This window comes from Pleurodeles waltl, chromosome 12 (genome assembly GCF_031143425.1).
Source record: "Pleurodeles waltl isolate 20211129_DDA chromosome 12, aPleWal1.hap1.20221129, whole genome shotgun sequence".
NCBI classification, from domain to species: Eukaryota; Metazoa; Chordata; class Amphibia; order Caudata; family Salamandridae; genus Pleurodeles; species Pleurodeles waltl.
The window spans coordinates 623,013,116-623,031,285 of NC_090451.1; the positions used below are offsets into that span (position 1 = coordinate 623,013,116).

General features: G+C 42.9%; 1 protein-coding gene across 2 annotated transcripts in view; it reads left to right on the forward strand.

Moving 5' to 3' along the window:
- Window positions 1-18,170, forward strand: part of LOC138268391 (sodium/potassium-transporting ATPase subunit alpha-2) — a 177,443-nt gene that overhangs the window by 143,429 nt on the left and 15,844 nt on the right. For both annotated transcript variants that reach the window (XM_069217977.1, XM_069217976.1), the window contains exons 19-21: window positions 7,070-7,215; window positions 8,305-8,435; window positions 15,304-15,405. In XM_069217977.1, coding sequence (XP_069074078.1) covers window positions 7,070-7,215; window positions 8,305-8,435; window positions 15,304-15,405 — 379 coding nt within the window. The remainder of the gene's footprint in view (window positions 1-7,069; window positions 7,216-8,304; window positions 8,436-15,303; window positions 15,406-18,170) is intronic.

An 18,170-nucleotide genomic window follows, 5' to 3' on the forward strand; every position in this document is an offset into this window, starting at 1 on the left:
GAATGCCACCACTTACCCTGAGGCCCATTTGGCACCATGACAGGTGGTGGGAAATTACCTATGCAGTAGGTGTGTTGCACCTCCAGGCAAGTCACACCCTTAAGGTGGGCTGCCTGATGTGCTCCACGGAAGAAGTGTTCCACCATCTTCTTTTTTGTGGAACTAGGAACTTTGGGTCAGGAAATTGCCCACTCCCCACCGAAGTGGTCATCTGGTGGTGTTGTCATCCCAGGTGTAAATAGCCCATTGGCTACTACCCTGCACTCCCCATAATGCCCCTAAATTCTGTATTTTGGTGACCCCTGATGCCAGGAACTCAGATTTGACTTCCTGGGAACTGACGAGGACAAAAGAAGAGCAGACACTGAGGACTGACCACAAACTTGCCACAAACCCTGCCTAACTGTTGGAACCTTGACAATTGCAAAGACCTAGATCATCCAAAAGCTGTACATCTGCCCAGAGCCTTGGAGGGCTGCTCAGCACTCCAGCAACCCGTTAGCATCTCCTTTGGGGTGGAGGAGCCATCCCCCTGAACCCGAAGGCACCAACAGGCATATACCCGGTCCACTGTGATGCTGGCCATCAGGCCCCCGAGGACGCAGGACTCCATAAAGAGGACTCTGTCACTCTAGGAGGTCAGATCCATCTCCATGTTAAGTCTAGAGATGCCAGGACCTCCAGAAGCCGCTCAGCACCAATACCTTGGGTACCAGAGCTTTTTCCGCAGCGAAGGCTTGTTAAGTGACCAGCCCAGACTCCAGCACTGCCAAGACAAACCTACCGACATGGGACAGCTGCATCAACAAGGTCATCATCAAGAGTGGCCCTGTTGTCCTGTTTTGTCCCCATCATAAAGTTGACCTACAAAGTGAGAGCCTCCAATGCAAGTTACCTGCCGGACAAGACGCCCCTTCACCCGAGCCCCACAGCCCAAGTCTGAGCCTACCGATGGTGCACCCTTGCTCCAAAGACCCTCAAGACCCTCAGAGAAACAAATCAGCTGACATCTCACTGACCACTTCAGCAATTACCAGCTCCTCGATGCCACACAGTCTATAATCATGCTTAACCACATTACAGAAATAGCACTCATTGCCACCACAGACGACATCCGCATGATCCTTGACTGAAGAGACAGAGCAGCCCTAATTCTCCTCGACCTCCTCAAGCATTTAACACAATCTCATACCCCATCCTCATCATGGGCCTGTCCTGCACAAGATTGACATCCAAGGACCCACTCTCTACTGGATCTGCTCCTTCTTAATGGATAAAACACAAGCTGTCAGACAGACACCTTACTCCTTGGAAGCCTGTAAACTAATCTGTGGAATCCCTCAAGGTTCATCACACTGCCCCACCCTCTTCAATGCATACGTCATCCCTCTGGCCATTGTCATCTATGCACACAACTTCAATATCCTCTCCTACACAGACGAAATGTAACTCATACTCTCCCTCTTGGACAAGACCCCTAACACAAAAAACAAGTTCACAGCCTGCATGACCAAAATCGGTAACTTGATGAAAGCCAGCTATCTCAAGCTCAACATGGGCAAGACAGAAATAGTGGTCTTCAGCAAGAACACCTCATCATGGGACTCCAACTGGTGGTCGGCTGAACTCGGACCCACACCCACACCAAGAACCCATGCCAGAAACTTCAGAATAATCATCAGCAGCCAACTGGACATGACTGCACAAGTCTACATTGTCACTGCATCATGGTTCTACACCCAAGAGATGATGAGGAAGATCTTCAAATGTTTCCAATTAACACAAGCACAACAGTCTCTTATGCCTTAGTCACCAGCAGGTTGGACTACGAAAACACTCTCTACACCACGATCACCAAGCAACCCATTAGAATACTACAGACCATCCAGAACTTGGCAACCAGATTTATCCTCAACCTCCCACACAATACTCACATAACATCACACCTCAGGGAATGACACTGGCTTTCAATACACAAAATGCGCTCAATTCAAACTCCTGACAAACACATTTAAGGTGCTCCACAATGCAGGCCCCCATCTACCTGAGCAGTCGTTTCTCCTTCCACCAACTATCCAGACTCCTTGGCTCCACATGACAACATCCGAGGCATACACAGAACTAGATCTGGAGGACGAGCATTCTCTCACATTGCACCTAAAGCATGGAACAGCCTCCTTCTCCACATCAGAGTCTCTCCTCTCTTTTTGAACATCACAAGAAGCTGAAGACCTGTCTTATCAATTATCCAGTCTACTATAGATAGGGCTAGGTACACACACCAGCTTAGCACCAGGATACCCTTCCGAGTGATAATGCACTTTACAAATACACATAACATAACAACCAGGGACGTGAAGAACTTACCCTAACCCTGGACCTTGGCAAAAATCAAATGTGCTTTGATTTGCTTACAACAAGCAGCTCAACTTTAGGAATGGCTCTCTGACATGAAGCTGGTCAGATTCACTCCTCACCACTACATGAAGTCAAATCACCTTGATTTTCCACATGCACCAACCTCTTCCTTAAAACATTAATCAAAAAGAAATCACATATTGCATTGTTTGATCTCTCACCTCTACACAATTACACCTTACTATGTAGAAAGATACATTATAGCATCCAGTCTACTTGTGGTCGCTTGACGGGATGCAGGGAGTACAACTTATTCATTTTGTTTTAGGATTTTTGATGCAATAGGTGGTAGCAATCTGCCAAATCAAAGTGACCATAGTCGCCCAGATTTTGTGATTTCAGGGTATAAGTTCTCCATATTTGTATGCTTGTCTTTCACTAATGCTAAGCATTGAACTCGTTATACTCATTAAAGTAGCTATTTTTTCCTTAAAGAACAAAGGTACAATTTCTAAATGCGTAAGAGAAATCTTTGCATCTATCAATCACAAATACAGATTAGGTAAAATTAGAAAATATTCCCTGTGGTGAGCCAATAATGTAGGCACTATGATTAGAAGGATAAAACGGGGGGTCATATTTTGAGGGATTCCAAATATGTATGTTTTAATACTAGTTTCAGCTAAGTGTCAGAACACTGTGCATTATTTAGAGTTTGGTGTACAGGGCACTCCATCAAAAACATGGCTGATTTCTGGTTCGCTTAATTACAACTGCACTGTAAGCAATGGCACTCTGAATGTGGTGTATGGGATAGATGCCACATTTGACAGAGTCCCTTGTCCACCACCTCTATAAGGCCCTATGTAGCTTTTAGGGCCTGCAGCTTATGTTGGCTCTGCATGTGGCTCAAATGTCTGGGTCTTTTGAGCCAACTTGTGATGTAGGTCTATCATTAGTCAATACTACTTTACACAAAGAAATCTTTTTGGGGAGAACATTATGCACACATTTATAGGATTCTTGGGTAAAAGGAAGCAAACCAGCTATCCAAATCCGTCTAAAAGGAAAAACTGACGTAAGCCTTGCCATATCCTGCATGTCAATCAATACAAGTAAAGTGTGAAACCGGAAATGTCCATTCAAACTAACTTATGTAAAAAATGGCAATTGGTAAGCCAATCAAAATTAGTCATTCAGAAATTATTGTTGCTTTCTCCTGTTTAGGAAGTGTATTTTTGTGCTTAGATGTCCAGGTTTAAATCCCGAAGTAATACCTCATCAAACCTTGTCCAAACTAATATAAAATGCATTATATAAACATTTCCCCTTTGGCCATCAAGTGGATTGCTGATCAGTCTCACACCATACCTGCTAAACTTCTCCATTGGAGACTTCCACGGTTGAGCAGGATGATATCATGAGACACTAGAAAGGCCCATAAATGGGAATATATATTGTCATGTGACTTGAGGACTCAGAGTCACTCTATCTCACAGTTCTATTCTGTGCTACTTTAAATGTATGGTAGAAGACATAGAAGATTTGCCTTATTATTATCAATTTAGATAAGACGCTATAATTTCCTATAGTGTGCAAAAGCACGTATTTTAGTGATACATTAAGTAAAGTACCCGAAATTTCGTAATATACACTTTTGTGCATTTAAAGTGAAAATTTAAAGCAAAGGCACGTCCTGCCGAAACATTACTAAAGGGCAACGAGGCTATTTGGATGAAAAAATGTCTACCATGACAATTTTTCTGCTTGACCCATTCCCCGCAGCACAAAAAGTGTGTGAAAGCGCAAACCTGCGTAATTCCCAAAATTATGTGTAATGCAAAATTACACAAATTATACAGATTACACAATCATAATGAAACCTTCGCACAGGTCCTCTGTACACCCCAAAGTGCTACAAACTTTCCTCTTTTCTTCACCAACACCAGGGCTTTCGAACCTAGGTCTGAGAGAGCTGGATCCATGATATATTTTCATGATTGCATCATAAAAGACATTTAATGGTTCTGAATGAAAGTTACATATATATATTTATATATAAAATTACGAAAGCATGACATGGAACACCAGTATCCACATACTCTTTGGTGAGGGGAGGTGAAACAAAGCCTAAAAAAATTAAAAAGATAAAACTAACGTGATGACTTTTTAAATATTTGTCACCTTATAAAAACAGAACAAATCTGACAATATTTTCTATTATTCTGACGTATAATTACGTTATCCCCTTTTCCTGTTGTCCCCCACTAATGCCTGCTTCGATGCAAAGCCAGGCAGGCTCTGTTTCACAAGATTACAGCCTGTCTCCGGTGTCTGGTTCATGCTTCATTCCCGCCCTTTGCCTTTTGCAAATGTCGCTTTTTGTTCTTTCCTTGTTATTCAAATTGCTCCCTTTAGTTCCTGCAAATCACTGCTCCCTGTGATGCTTAACATTTTAATGCTGTGTTGATTATTCACCCCATTTAAATTTGTGTTTAAGCATGGTAATGAGCCTCTGCATGATTATCAAATTAGCATATCTTTGAAATTGGTGGAAAATGGACTGATTAGTTATTCAGTTGTACGTTAGATAGAATGAATTGGTAAGGCTTTCATAATCAGTCGTTTGTATACTTCCAGGGCTATGTAGGTGCGGGTGGGAAGCTTGATATGGGAGTCCATGCTGAGAGATCACATGTTGCCATATGTAAGCTAACTTATCTAACTTATTTCTTTATAGCACGTTATGCCTCTTGCATTTACAATTTCGCTGTTTCATTCTGATACAAAGGCCATGTACTAATGTTAGCCAACTCAGTTTTACAGTAATTATCAACCCCTAAAGTACAAGGAGCTGAGTCAACCCTACTGGATTTAGGACTTTTAAACTTTAGATATGACAGATGATACAGCAAACTGCAGAGTACCTCCCTCAGCTTTGTTTCTGCAGGTGGGTGTAGCCGTCACAGACATTCTAGTTTCCGCAACTGGCTCTTTCAGTACCACCATACACGACAGCTGTGTGCATAATTCTGTGGGGACCATGATGGCTTCTAACTCCCCCTCTCAATTCGGACAGTGCCACCCCCCCCCACCCTTACCTTCATATTAGCATAAAATCCTACACCCTAGTGAAAAACAGCAGACCCTTGTTTACCTAAATTGGGATCTGGTAGTCCCATTGGCATTATTTATTCTCCCCCTTTGGTCTCCCTGGGACTGCCCTTATAATGCTAGGTCCTACTCACTGACCCTGGGCACACACCTTTTAAATTAATTATGTAAATTCTTGACAGTGTTTGGTACCAGAGTTGAAATGTAAAACAAAACTAAACACACAGTGAAGACCTAGTGAGGTACTTGTGTCACACAGTCTGCCAGGACAGGCCACAATTACAAAATTCAAAGTGTGTGCTTTGTGGAAGGCAAATTCATGAAGACAACACGTTTTGTAAACTGGAGAACTAATGGATGAGAATTTTTGAAGAACGGGTGAAAATGGACCCTGCATTCTCTTGCAAACCAATTTATGTATTCCCTTGAGAAATACATAATTAAAAAAATATGATCATGAATTAACGGTAAAGTATAAGTGCAATTTAGACATCTAAGTCTGATGTAGAACTTCAGAAAAATATGTGTCACAAGTTTTTTGCATTGAAGAGATCTACTCCTTTATTATAGGTGCTAGACGTGAATAGGATAGGTGTTAAAACTCCTTTGTCAACAGGAAAGTATTCACAACGTGATATTAGACACAAAATGGCTATTGACCATGTAAAAGAGTCTGGCTATATTTCCAAATTTATATCTAAGTGTAATCCAAGAAAATATGTAGTTGTGAGGCTATCTGACCAATGAAAAAAACAATATATTCGTTTTTCTAGTGATAAAAGGCACACAATGGGTAACATGTTTATTGTGGACCACAATTTGTAGTAACGGTTTGATAAGTAAAACAAAAGTACTGGAGAACGCCTACCAATAAACCTCTGAGAATTAGGGTCGTTCAGGTGCAGGTGGAAGAGATGATTTTTTAAATAATTTCCTAAATGAAAGAAAACGCAGCTGGGTTCTTGGTTGAAAAGGAAGTAAGTTTCAACATTTAGTTGCATAAGTAGTAAAAGATAGTTTCAATGAAATCTGTGCTTTTAATTTTGGATTTTCTAGATAGAATTTGTTTATAGTCCTCAGTTGCTGCCCATGCAAGAGATGGTCCGCAGTTTAGCTAGTTAAAGTTAGTTAAAGTAGATTTCCTAGATTGAGATCCTTCTAGGCCAAACAACAAATTTTAAATCAATTCTGGATTTGAGGGGAAACACATAGAAGTCCCTTTAAACTGTGGACATGTGGTCACATTTTCTCTTGGCAGGAATGAGTTAGACATTCATGTGGAAAATAGCAATAGCCTTAAATGTTGTGAGAGAAAACATGGGAAAAACAGCCAGGATTATGTTAACAAAATCTATTCATTATATGATTAGTGTGAGTGGTGTTGTTTTCAATTCATTAGAAATGCTAACTTCATCTCTACCAAAGTGGAACCATTTAAAAACTTCTGTATCTTCAGTTAGATCAGAGCTGTGAACAGTCTATACCCCTTTACCCTTTCTCCTCTATCAGTTCCTCAGTCTATCAAATGGCTTAATTGTCTTATCATACTTTGTGTCCTCTCTCTCATCGTAGGGATGCTATCTCTTCTTTTCCATAGGTATGATTCAAGCTCTTGGAGGATTTTTCACCTACTTTGTAATTCTAGCAGAGAATGGCTTCCTACCATCTCGACTTCTCGGAATCCGTCTGGACTGGGACGACAGATCTTGCAATGACCTGGAGGACAGCTATGGGCAGGAATGGGTATGCAAAAGCAAACATCTTAGAGATGAATAGGGGAAAGTGCAGAGAGAAACAGTAAGTTTGGAAGATATAGGCAATGCTATAACTAATGCTAAGAACAAAAAGGGTTCTGTCTATCTACATGACAAAGAAAACTTTTCAAATAATTCTGACCATCACACTAAACACTCTATGGCCCAGAATCAGTTTGAAATCTATAGGGACAGATTTAAAGTGTTGGACGGCGGAAGTACCTTCTTTGTTCGCTGAAGCCTCTAGTTTTTTCTCATGATAGGAGACTTGGACTGAAGCAGACCACCTCAATAATGGATCTGAAGAACAGTCTTCTTAGGAGTTTAAAGCAGATCTTCACTTTGCCTGAATAAGTTTGTTTGTTCTGCCTCTTTAGTAGCTGCTGATGGTTTACAAACCAAGCATAAGTGCATATAAATTGTGTTACTCATAGCTTTGAGTATTTTTTTAACGATATAAATGTTTGTCAGCAATATTTTGCTGGTTGTCATCTCACTGATACTATTTGGAATCACTCCATCCTTTTGTGTTTCCCTAGTGGCTAATTATAAAACATGTCCCTGTGCCCAGTCTACTGCATCTTTTGGGAGCAGATTTACTACTATTTTCTCCACTTAACACCATTTCTTTACATTGGGATGAGGAGTGAGAGTAACATCTTTCTTTGGGTGAGACAACAACAAAAGTCAACTACAGATTCGGAGAGGCAGGAAACAGCATTTCTTTGTGCCGCAGTGCAGGAAAAAGTATTCTGAAGCAACGCCCTCCCTGTCAGTAAAACACATCAGCTGACACTGAGTGGTTATATTTATATAGATTTGAATTAAAATGGGCTCAGTGATCTGCATACTCTTATGGTGACATTTATCATATCGAATCAATTTATATAATGTTAAACATAGACCTGAGATGTACTTACATAGCTGTGAAGCTACACATAATAGGTGGGGGACAGTATTGGGAATGATGTGTGAGCAAGGGGTAGGGCCCAGTGTTCCCAGGGTGGCAGCCTTACACGATACAAAGTGTGTGAGTTGTTCAAATGCTCTATAAAATGCTGTATTTGTTTTTTATTAGACGTATGAGCAGCGGAAGGTGGTTGAGTTCACATGCCACACAGCTTTCTTTGCCAGTATTGTGGTGGTGCAATGGGCTGATTTAATCATCTGTAAGACCAGAAGAAACTCCGTCTTCCAGCAGGGCATGAAGTAAGTGATGTCAGAGCGACGGTATAAAAGCAGCATGGTGTGCTAACAGGCGGCTACTCCTGAGAATTCTATGGGTTTGGATTTGCATAGTGACTCTATGGACAAAGTTCTAGCACATTTTGCTGTGGTTAAGACAAGCTAATTCAGTAACTACGAAAACTTGCATACTACCACAGCACACATAAATCCCTTGTTGGAACTTTTGGACTGACGAAAAGATGTGCCATAGGAGTTATACAAAGATAGTTATGAGTTTTTGTACAGAGGTGATGCGGTTTGCTTCAGTGGAGATGCCGGTGGTGAGCACATTCTTTATCCTGAGTTTCAAACCTGTGATGTCCAGCTTTTGAGTTACAACTTCAGGGATGTGGAGTAGATTTTAATTGCTGAAGTGAAGGGATGTGCCAAAACCAAAATGCTTGGGCCTGATTTAGAGCTTATTGATGAACATCCTCTTATTTGTGTAAGACATGGTAAATACTCTCATAGAGAATTCTTTCCAGTAGGACATTACTCTGCAGAATTGACTCTACTCGGCAGTACAATTTGTATGACTGAGTAGCTTACACTGGAGAATTCTTCACCAGAGAACTTATCATTTCCTCTAAAAATAAAAATTGAATATTTGTGTTTTGACACACTTTAAAAACCTGAAATAGGGTCTAATTGTATTGCTGAGGCAGGTGTGCTGTTTCTTGTGGATGCATTTTGTTTTTGAAAAACGTTTTATATATTTTTTTTATCCACTGTGGTGATTTCTCACACTACAAGCATAGCATGCCTCAGTACGCATAACAGCATTGCACAAAATTGCAACACTGTCTGTCCATTGGGTGGAACTACAATAAATATTGAATCCATGCCGGCATTCCTCCTCCACCCGCACATATCGAGCAACTCCCTCTCCTGTTGGCCTTCTGGGTCTCTGTGTGGCCTTCCTGAACCCCTGTAAGACCATTACGTGTGTAAGAAAGGCTCCAAATATATTCCTCTGACCTCCACCCAACACTTCCATTTCTTATAGTGTTTCTTAGGACAACCTCTTGCTTTATAAATTGGGAGTTTCTTTCCCATACAAACATCCATTCCTTTAGCCCAAACCTCGACCTACGGAGCACCCACATCCATCCAAGCCTTTGCAATATCCCTCTTGGCAACTATGAGGCCTAGCCATAGGCGTGCCTTCTGATATCGTGTGCCATCTAGCTTGTTTGTGACGTGAAGCAACACCAGCCTAGGATCCCTCTGGACATGCCAGCCCAACACCCTCTCTAATCTTCCTAGAACTCCCTTCCAAAAAGGAGAGAGAGCAGAGGCAAACCGTATGGAGTAATTCTCAGAGGGAACTCCTGCACCATAAGCACCCATCGTCTGATTTCAGTCCCATACGATGCAGGCAGGCCCTGGTGTAATATACATGGTGAAGCAGTTTAGTTGTAAGTGTCAAAATTGCAAAGCGATTACTACCTCCGAGGGAGCCTCCTGCGCTTCCCTCCAGGCATCATCATCAAGTTCACCTAACTCCTTTCCCCAAGCCTTCTACACCACCACCATAGGATCTGATACATTCCGTAGCAGAATCTTATACGTCTGCGACAGCTTGTGTTCACTGATGTTTGTAAGGAGAAGCTTAGCTTCCAACAATGAGAACTCTGGTATTTCCATGGTTGCCTGGAGCACCGGTGCTAATGCGTGATGAAAATGCAGGTATCGAAAAAACTGCATGCGGTCTAAAGTGTACTCCACCTGCAACTCTTGCAAGGATTTCAGTATCCCATTGTGCAGAACATCCCCTAGAGTCAAAATTCCAGTGCTGTCCAATGCTGCAAAGCCCTGCAGAGCCACGATACGCAGAAGGTATGTGTCCCGCCAGAGTGCAGTCTCCAGCGTTAGCCTATCTGTCCAGCTGGTGGCTTTCTTAGCTGTATCCCAAACCTCCGGTACTTCCCAAGTAGCAGGAGTGGATGCAATTTTTAATTAGTCAGAGGGTGGTGGAATGCCTCCAGAGGTCTCAGTGAAGGTGGAGTTGCTATTCCTTGGACTCTAGATCTCCAGGAGAGAAGAAATCAAATGCATCCTAATTTAATATTTTGCATAGATAGTCTCACCTTCAAATATGATTTACTTCAAGTATTCTTGGTAAATGCATGTAGAATAATTCAGTGGGTAATAGTGAACTGGTTATTCCCTTCAATCTGACAATATGGCACTGTACAAAAATGTCTGGGTGGATTAAGCCTAGAAACAATTCTCTGTAATATAATGAAATACCTTATACAATTTACTCATCCCATGCATATCTGTAAAATCTCACAGACTCTGTGAACCAGTCTTTCATTGGTTTTATCATCTGCCTACTTTAACATAAACATGTTTAGGTCCTATTTGGTGGGTTGGCCTTTTGTAATGACCAGACAATGCTGTGCAGAAGCCAATGTTATGTGTTTAAGCACCATTTTTTAACGTTGTGTTTAATACCTGGATTTGCCTATTTTTAGGCACTTCTAACTCTTAACAGATATGCTAATTTGTGGCCCAGATAAGTCAGTTCAAATACCCATGATCAGACATTCTTGTGAAGTGGAGAATATGGAGCCAGAAAAGAGGTCTTCATGCCTATATATATGTAGTCAGGAAATGCCCTCCTCAGGAGTGGTGTATCAGAGGTCTCCTTGGTAGGGACAAATATATGGCAAAGCAGCAGCTGCAGCCTGGGGGGGGGAGGTTATCAGATAAAGGAAGGACATCCTTATCCATCATATGCTAAGGCAGAATTTAGCTTCAGGAGACTACTGCTTACGCAAAGGCTCAGGAGAGCAATTAGTGGTGGGGGAAAGCAGGGGAACTCAAGAAGTCACAATGACGGTATTAATGTTAAAATATGAATTTCCTATTGAAACCAGTTTGTATGACATAATAAGTGCTTCTAGTAGGTCTGTGATTATGACCTGAAATTAGTTTGGACATAAGCCTCAGACTGACTACATTCTTCTCCAGTTTACATCCTTTGAGTTTTACTTTCTGGGTATCCTCTAAAACAACAAACTTCCTTCAGTCATCAGGGCAGCTTTTTCATCCAGACATTTAAAGTACACCTAACAAATCATCTTCTTTCACTAGAGATAAAGGGTGATTCCAAACACTGCCCTCTGTTGAACAATGTCTGCTTTAAACTATGTCCTTGTCTGTTTTTTAATATGCATTTATGTAGACTTCAGTAGTGGTGTATTCATGTATGGTAGCTGTGTATTATCTTCTCTTAAAAACAACATAAATTATCAGTCGCCGCTCTCAGAACTAAAAAGGGGCGGGGCGGGTGTGGCACGAGGGAGGAGGAGGTGGGGAGCGGGGGTACATTTAATTATTTTTAAAAGAATATAAAAAACGTACCTGATCCGCTGACCCGGGCCGCACTGCTCTCCTTACCATTGACACTGCAGGCACAGGCTCCTAGCCTGCCTGGCAGCCAACCCTGACGCTGCTCAGAGCAGCATCAGGATTGGCTGAGAGTGCCCAGCCAGGTCACTCCCAGGCAGACTGGGAGCCTGTGCAGTCCCTCTCTAGCCTGACAACTGTGTTGCTGGGCTAAAGAGACCCTACTTGCGCATGTGTGTTTGGCTGGCCCAAGACGGCTGGCCAAACACACATGCGCTCTGAGTGGGAGTGCTGAGCAGTCCCCCTCACTGCTAGTCACCCCCATGGCCCCACCCCTTTCATAACGAAAGGATAATAAACGTAGTTTATTATCCTTTTGTAAAAAAAAAAGGTTTGTAGCTTCTGCTGCTGGCGGGGTTACCCTCCTCCACCCTAACGGAGGAGCCGCCCCTGTAAGTTAAACTCATTGCTTGTTGCAAACTGGTTCTCTAATGACACAGTATTGTGTACCATTATTATTCGATTTTAAAACCTTTCTGCTCAAGATATGGCACTGCTAAATAAATAAACATATAGAAAAATAAATAATTGAATTAATTAATAAATACTGCCTATGCTGGAGTAGGCATTTGAGAAACTCACTTTAAGGAGAAAACACAGAAAGGTACTTCATTTACATAGTTCATTGACTCTAGAATGTAATTAAAATAAGATTTTGGGTTATTATAATCAGTTCTTTGAAAAAAAATATATATTTATATTGAATTTTCCAACAACAAAAGTAACAAGTTAAATTCGGCCAGAGAGGCAGGCAATGCCCACAATATTCTGTGTTTTTAGTTAGGTAGACAGTTTCAACCCCTCTCCAGAGAGCACTACCAGAACACACCAGTCAAGGTGGCCCATCATTCGACCAGTCCATCAGTTTATTCAGCATCTCAGGCCACTGAGACAAGTCCTCAGTGGGAAACAGACATTAATACGCGGCTGTTTCCCCGACTAGCCTTTTACCAAACATGCGTCATTACCACCAATAGTATTTACCCTGCATACCATTACAAGGATTGTAATGGTATGCATGGTAAGGGCTATGCGCTGGAATGGTGGTGAAAGCTATGGGCATTGTTAGAGGAAACAGAAAGAGAATTCGGTTTCCTCAGAACGAGCTGCAACGCGCCTTAGGAGTAAGGTAAGAGTGGTTGGGTCTGGGGGTGGAGGGTACTATTTTAGGGAGGGGGTGGGGGTTATGCTTTAGCACAGGGGGTTGTTTTTCACGTTTAGTGCTGAGAGTTGGGCTCGGGTGGGAGGAATGTTTTAGGGAGGGGGCGGGAGGTGGGGGGTATAGGTTTTAGGGCAGGGGTGGTTTTCGGGCTTGGGGGTACTGTTTTAGGGAGAGGCGGGGTTAAGTTTAAGGACGGGGTTGTTTTCGGGCTTGGGGTTATTGGGCCTGTGGGTACTGTTTTAGGAAGGGGGCAGAGGTTAGGTTTTAGGGCGGGTGGTTTTTGGGGCTTGGGGGTACTGTTTTAGGGAGGGGGCAGGGGTTATGTTTTAGGGCAGGGTTTTTTTTAGATTAAGTGAGGAGCGGGGTTGGACTTGTGGCTGTAGGGGGACTGTTTTAGGGAGTGGGTAGGGGTAGGTTTTAGGGTAGGGGGTTGGTTTTTGTGATTAAGGCAGGGGGATTTGGTCTGTGGGTGGGGGTACTGTTTTAGGGAGGGGTGGGGGGTGTGGGAGTTAGGTTTTAGGGCCGGGGTGGCTTTTGGGCATGGGGCTATTGGGTCTGGGGGGGGTACTGTTTCAGGGAGGGGGCGTGGGTTATGTTATAGGGCGGGCGGTTTTTAGATTAAGTGAAGAATGGGGTGGGGCTTGTGGGTGTGGGAGGACTGTTTTAGGGAAGGGTGGGGTTAGGTTTTAGGGCAGTGGTTAGGTTTTAGGGCAGGGGGTCGTATTTTGTGATTAGGGCAGGGGGATTGGGTCTGGGGGTACTATGTTAGGGAGGGGTGGGGGAGTTAGGTCTTAGGGTGGGTGTGTTTTTTGGGCTTGATGGGGGTATTGGGCCAGGGGGGACCTTTACCACACATATGCTTTTAAAGCATGTGCTTTTACAACATAATTCATTGTAAAGGCATGCGTGGTAAGGCATATGTGTAGTAATGGCATTCTCGTAATGCACTCATGGTAAGAATGTGCGTTGCAACTGAATGCGTGGTTGCGACATACAACCATCCTCAGTGAGCTTGTCGTCCGTTCTCGTCGTTGTTATATGCTGCTTATCCATCAGAGCCCATCCTTGTATGTCCCTTTCCATTTATCATATTCAAGAGCTGTAAGAGCACCCCACTGAAGCTCTATTCTCCGTGCAGGGGATTAAATACACAGTGGGGAAACATTTTCTTTGTTGATGTCAAAATAAAACTAACTGAATGCCTATGCGTTTCCAAATAATCTTCGTTTTATCGCTCTTGAGTGATGGGCATAAGGACAAGACCAGCGTTTGTATGTGTGCGAGCTTAACAGAAACAAAAGTGAATGCAAACCATCTTCATGGGAAACCCAAGTGACAGAATTAGATTCAATGAGTATCACGAGCAATGGTGAAACAAAATGGTGTGCGCCATTGCTATAAGAAGTCCCTGACCTGAGAGGATGGTTGTAAGAAGTAGCAGAACTATCTAAGAATGAAAAACAAACAGGTGGAACTTTGTTCCCACTCATCTCAACATCTGTTTAATGTGCACAAAACAAAGATCAGTTTGAATGGAAGAAAGTACATTTTAGGTTCTAAGGTAATTATAAAATAAAGGGGCTTATGAAGATGGCTGTGCTGACTGAGCGCAGTGCAGATCACCTACTTTCATGTGCTTGCAGGGTGTAAAGTGGATTCATTTAACATGATATTTCTCAGCTTGATTTTCAGAAAGTAAAGGTGGAAAACAGTGTGCAGGGTTTCCCTCTTTGTGTGTCTGAGTTGTACTATCTAAAATAATGCACTAACTCGGAGAAATACTGGATTCAATTAATTCGCTTTACACACTGCAGGCACATCTGAAAGGTGCGCGGATCTGCGCTGACCAGGGGTTTGGCATTGCCTTTTCTAGGGGAATGAAGAGCTGCACTGGCGGTTCATTGATTTACTTCAGTAAGGATGGAGGTTAAACATGGCATAAAGTACACTGACATAGCTTACCTTCAGAGCAGAAGGTTTGGCAGAAGATATGGATTCCAAAAATATATCCTTAAGGCTGGGTTTTTCTTTACCCTACAAGTGATACCAGGATTAAAGGGCTTTCCTAAACACTGCATGGCTGAAGGGTAATACCGCACATTTATACAAGCTGATACGAATTCTCTCGGCTCATGTTTCATGTTTGTCAACCTGTGATGAGAGAGCATCACAGGTCAGTTTCACAGAAACACACCAATTTAAGTCATCATTTCACCTTTATGCACTTTAACTAGTGCATGAGTTTTTTAATTGATTTTGCTTGTCTTTCAGAAACAAAATCTTGATCTTTGGCCTTCTCGAAGAAACCGCACTTGCAGCCTTCCTCTCCTACTGCCCTGGAATGGATGTGGCTCTCAGGATGTACCCCCTGAAGTAAGTGACCAGACTGAAAGATGGACACAAAAACCATTGAGTCCTTATCGCTTATTCAGTCTAAAGAATGGCGTTTTACCTAATTCAACATTTAGTTTGTCACACTTATTTTTGTAATTTCAACTTAATATCAGCACTGATGCTTGTGCATACTCTTAACTGCTACCATTTCTTGAAGCCATTTGCAAATATCCAAGGAAATATTCTTGTGAGTTATAGACATCGATACATAGCATCGCACCAGCACACTTATTGGAATCTCCAATATATCTGAAATGTCTGTGCTGCTCTAAGTACATCTGCAGTGTTAAAGAGACCATACCCAACGTCAAAGATAGTTCCTTTTATTAATTCAAGAACCTTAAGTCTTTCAATGCCAAGGTCCATGAGATGAAAAGAAACTAGACACACTACATCTAGCAATTGGCATACAGTCCCAGCGAATTATATAGAGACAAGATGGCCAAGAAAAAGGGCCTCATTACGACTTTGGCGGAGGGGATTACTCCATCACAAAAGTGATGGATAGCCCGTCCACTGTATCACAAGTTCCATTATATCCTAAGGAACTTGTAATATGGTGAACAGGATATCCGTCATGTTTGGGATGGAGTAATCCCCTCCCCCAAACTCGTAATGGGGCCCAAAGTCTATTTATTGAATCCAATGGCCTATAATACTTCCATTTACAACACAACTTATTTACCTGCAAATCTTCTGCTGCCAATAACATTCCCACTCTTTTCATAGGTAGGTCTGGAAGCGGCTCAAAACACAACATGGTTACATCCAATTTTTCCACTCAAAACTGGCCTGTTTATTGCAGAGAGTAGCTGTGGTTCTTGGGCCGTAGCTCAGCTGGCACCTAGGTAAACCTAGCAAACCTGTAACATAATTGAGTACTAGACACCTAAGGGAATCCAAGATGGAGTTACTTGCGTGGCTCTCAGTAGGTTGTTTCACCCAGAATTCCTTGCAAACCTCAAGCGTTGCCTAAAAAACATATTTTCTTCACATTTCTGAGATGGAAAGTTCTGGATTCTGTGGGGATCCACAAACTTCCTTCCACTCAGCATTCTCCTAAGTCTCCTGATAAAAATAGTACCTCACTTGTGTGGGTAAGCCTATTTCTTGTGACAGGAAACAGCCCAAAACGCAACATGGATACATCAAATATTTCAACTCTAAATTGACACTTTTTTTGCAAAGTGGATAGCTTTGGTTTTTGGGCCCTAGCTCAGCCAGCACCTTGAGAAACCTAGCAAACCTGTACAGTTTTGAAAACTAGACACCTAGGGGAATCCAGGATGGGGTGACTTTGTGTGGATCCCATGAGTTTTTTTTTTACCCACAGTGCCCTGCAAACCTCAAACTTTTCTGAAATCACACATTTATCTTACATTTCTGTGATGGAAAATTCCAGAATCTGCAGGAATCCACAAGGAGTCCAGGGTGGTTTGCTTCTCATGCATTGCACACCATTTTATTATCTACAATGCCCTGCAAATCTCAAACGCGGACTAAAAACACACATTTTCTTCACATTTCTGTGATGGAAACTTCCAGAATCCATAGGAACCACATAATTCCTACCACCCATCATTGCACAACAGTTCCTCCATTTTTATTGGGGTGGGAGAATGATCGTGCCCATGTTAGGCAGCCCACACCCATACTCTTATTTTTTAAACATTCCCTGGTGTCTAGTGGGCTTTCTGTCTCCCCCCGGAGGGGTGGGGGGATGGGGGTAATTGCCCCATCTGCCCCCCGGAGGGGCAGAGAGACTGTCTCCCCATTTTTGAGGAGGTGGGAGCATTGCCATGCCCTTGTGAGCAGCTCCCAACCCTACAATGAAAAAAAATAAATCCCTGGTATCTAGTGGGCTTTCTGCCCCCCCTAGGGAGGCAGTTGGGGTAATTGCCCCCAGGTGGGCAGAAAGTCTTTCACTTTTTTGGGGAGTGTGGGCATGGCCATGCACATGCTGGGCAGCCCCAACTTCTACAATTAAAAAAAGTAATCCCTGGTGTCTAGTGGGCTGTCTGCCCCTCTGGAGTGGCAGATGGAGGTAATTGATCCCATCTGCCCCATGGAGTGGGAGAAAGACTGTGTCCACATTTGTATTGGGTGAGAGCATAGCCATGGCCATGTTGAGCAGCTCCCAACCCTACAATTAAAAAAATAATAATAATCCCTGGTATCTAGTGGGCTTTCTGTCCCCCCCATAGAGGCAGTTGGGGGTAATTGCCCCCAGGTGGGGAGAAAGTCTGTTTTCCTTTTTTTGAGGGGCGGGGGCATGGCCTTGCCCATGCTGGGCAGCCCCCATCCCACTGATTTAAAAAAAAAAAATCCCTAGTGTGTAGAGTGGGGTTCCTGCCCTCCTGGGGGAAGGGCAGATGGGGGTTATTGTCCCCATCTTCCCCCGGGGGGGCGGGGGCAGAAAGACTGCTTCCATTTTTGCAGGGGAGTGGGCAGCCCCCACCCCTACAATTGAAACAAATGTTTTGCAGCATGAATCCTTTTCTGTATTTGATTCATATGCTGTGCATTATTCCACCATTTAGTGGTTGGGTACAGAATTGTCTGTTTTCCCTTTTTTTCTCCTTTTTGGGTATTGTCAACCACCATTTGGTGCTTTGTCCGTCCCCTTTATGATGTCAGATGGCGCCCCAGATGATCCCATGCATGGTAGCCATCTTCAGATTCTTTTTCCGCCACTGGGTCTGGAAGCAAGAGGAGGAGCTCTGAAGTTTTTGAGACCGCGTTGA